This window comes from Sodiomyces alkalinus (genome assembly GCF_003711515.1).
Source record: "Sodiomyces alkalinus F11 unplaced genomic scaffold SODALscaffold_13, whole genome shotgun sequence".
In the NCBI taxonomy this organism is placed as follows: Eukaryota; Fungi; Ascomycota; class Sordariomycetes; order Glomerellales; family Plectosphaerellaceae; genus Sodiomyces; species Sodiomyces alkalinus.
Window position 1 is genome coordinate 952,543 of NW_021167091.1, and position 3,109 is coordinate 955,651.

The window sequence follows — 3,109 nt, forward strand, 5'->3', positions numbered from 1 at the left end:
TAATACGTGGAAGGATAGCTTAAGCTATATCCTTATAGTTTTCAGTCTTCTTCTCCGCCTTAAAATAGTATTTCCTGAGGTAGTATATTATAGCTATAATCGACGTGTATAGAGTTAAATCCGTATTAGCCAGCTACCCTAATAAAATAACAGGGTTATAGTGATTTAGTAAGCTATTATTATACTAATCCGTAAAAAGCTAGTAATTAGGATTTATTAACGTCGTAACCTCGGGCTGCTAATACTATAGATAAAGGAAGTAAAAGCGGCAGCTTAGGTACTTAGTACTAGTCTTCTTATATAGGTAATACACCGGACTATATTTATAACGCTATACGCGATTTAATACCCGAGATAGGGCGGAAAGATCTATTAGTATACCGGGAATAGCAGCTACCATAAAAGGGTTAGCCTTAGCCTATATATCGTAAACGCAGTACGGCTCGGGGTTCATAGCGGTGATATAAATACCCTAAAAGGAGGTAAATACCTGATAAGATTCCCGGGAAAGTATATCGGCTATAGGAGTCCTATCTATCCAGTATAGCCTATAGTAATAGGTACTTCCACCGCCTTATTATTTATAGCGATCCTAATAGTCCACGACGTTAAGCTTAGGCGTTAAAACGATATCACGGAATAGCTTAAACCGATAATAGAAATACTAGGCCACGATATAAGGATAGTCGCGTATAATACGGCGAGTAAGTGTAATTCGGTTAGTCTCGGGTATATTTAGATCGTACCCAGGCATATACTAAAAAAGATTAGTATACTATAGCCAAAACCATAGAGACATAGGTATAGGGCAGCTGCTATAAAGAAAAAGTATAGGGACAGGTGGAGGGCATTGCCGCTACTATAAAAAAAACGTATAGAGACAGGTAGAGGGCAGCTGCTATATAATATAAAAATATACCTTATAGATCTAGTGCTAATAGTAATCGACTACACTAAATATTATAAACGTAGAGGGTATACCTAACGCTACAATAGTCGACTCTAGATAATATCGCTTATTATTCTAAAAAGGACGTGTTCCACAGAGGGTATCGGCGCGATAAATAGTAGAATTAAGGAGGCGACGAGCCTCGGGCGTATTAGACATAAAGGCAGCACGAAGCTTATCCGTAGATGAAGCTTAATAATCCGCTTACCGGAAGTAGAACGGGCTACGTTTACTAATAGTAATACGTATTAGCGTATTGAATACGAGGAACCGAAAATAAGGGTAACGGGTAAAACAACTATTATACTACTTTATAGCGTGCTGGATATATATAGTATAGTCGATAGTCTGTTCGCGGGGGTACACGAAGTCGGCCATACTGTACGGATATAACGAAGGAAATACGAGGGATAGTAGGGCCTGGCTATAGTTAAGGTCCATAATAGGCATTAATCGGAACGGAGGCACGGTGATATAATACTATTACTGCTACTATTACTGCTACTGGTTAGTATTAAGCTCTCGGCGTAAGATATTAAGATTAATATCCCGTATAAGAAGGTTAGGTATAGTAGCAGCGTTAATATTATCGTGGTCGTAATCAGGATTATTAGGGTCGAAAGTATTAACTAAGGCATCGACTTCCTAGATAGTAAGCTACTAAAGTATATTAGCGTTAAGAGGAAAAGACTCTAGGTTACATTAATCTATCGTGATATCTTAATACCCTGGGTAATAATACACGAGATAATATAGCTAGTCGGTAATAGCCTAATAATAAACACGAAAGTTACGATAAAATTAACGTTTTTGAAGATATCTGACGATATCAGATACGCGGAAGGGACGAAAGTCACGAAAAGCAGTGGAAAAAATAAGAAGGTAATAATGGGATTGTAAGGTAGGATCTCTGCGCGCGTATTCTCTTCTTCGGATCGAAAAAGGCATTGAGATAAAGGATTAAGGATTCAGAATAAAGAATAAAGAAAGGAAGGAACCGAACCGAGGGAACGGGTTAATATCCTTTGGATATCCTTTGTTCTTTGTAAAAGGATCGATATCGTAATAGTATTATAATATATAGATCGATATCGTAGAAATATCGTAATCCTTTATATCCTTTATCTGACTCGTATTTGATACACTGACTCGAAAGAGAACGGTCTAGGCTTACGGGGAAGATATCCTTTATTCGAGTACGAAGGATATACTCGAAGGATATTACGGATATTATTAGTAATAATAATACTATTAACTCCCCCGTAAGCTGGTTCTTATATAAGAAGGAGTAGCTTGAAAACGAGTATATATTAAAGAGTTATAACGCAGAAACCCTAGTTAACTAACTAGGACTAATTATAAGAGGAAAAATAAAATAAAACCTCTAGGGGAAAAATTTAAAAACCCTTAATTTCTTATAAAGGGAAAATTCGAAAACCCTTTTTATAATACTAGGAAAACCCGTAGGTAAAAAACCTAGTTATAGTATTTATATCTGGCAAAATCCGAAGATAAAAAACCTAGTTATAGACCTTAGTATTTTAATTCTCAAATTCGGGTATAAGGTAGTATATCGTAGTCAGGCAACGTATCGTCTTTATAGCCTAAATTCATATAACCGTATAGCGTATTATATAGGTGTTTAGTTAGACCTTTAGTTACTATATCGGCTATATTACATTTAGTATTTATATAAACGACCTTTATTTTAGTATTTTAAAGCTATTATCGGCAGTAGTGATACTAACGGTCTATATGCTTTACACGTTTATGAAATTCAGGATTTTCATAAAGCTTCTTTACGCTTTCGCTGTCTATTAATATAGTAAGAATCGGTATAATATTATTATTAGTATTATTATTATTATTATTATATAAACCGAAGTTTATATCAGTAAATAACCTAAGGTTATCTACTAGGTCTATATATATACTATCTATGTAGATTCCTTCTTTAGAAGCTTCGGTTAAAGCTATATATTCTGATTCTGTTATTAATAAAGCAACGACTTTTTATTTAGTAGAAGTCTAGCTTATTAAATTATTTACACCTATATAATAGATGTAGCCTAACGTAGAAGTCCTGTCTTCGATTATATCTGAAAAACTAGTATCAGAATAACCGTAAATATTAAGGTCTTTTTTATTAGAATAGTTATA

The 3,109-nt window shown here is 34.7% G+C and overlaps 1 protein-coding gene across 1 annotated transcript; it reads right to left on the minus strand.

Annotated features, from left to right (window-relative positions):
- Positions 1-1,255: 1,255 nt before the first annotated feature.
- On the minus strand, positions 1,256-1,417 carry SODALDRAFT_284994 (hypothetical protein; the record flags this gene model as incomplete). Its single annotated transcript, XM_028608490.1, has 1 exon — positions 1,256-1,417. A coding segment is annotated over one exon (162 nt), but the record flags the coding sequence as incomplete, so codon positions are not given.
- Between the last annotated feature and the right edge of the window lie 1,692 nt (positions 1,418-3,109).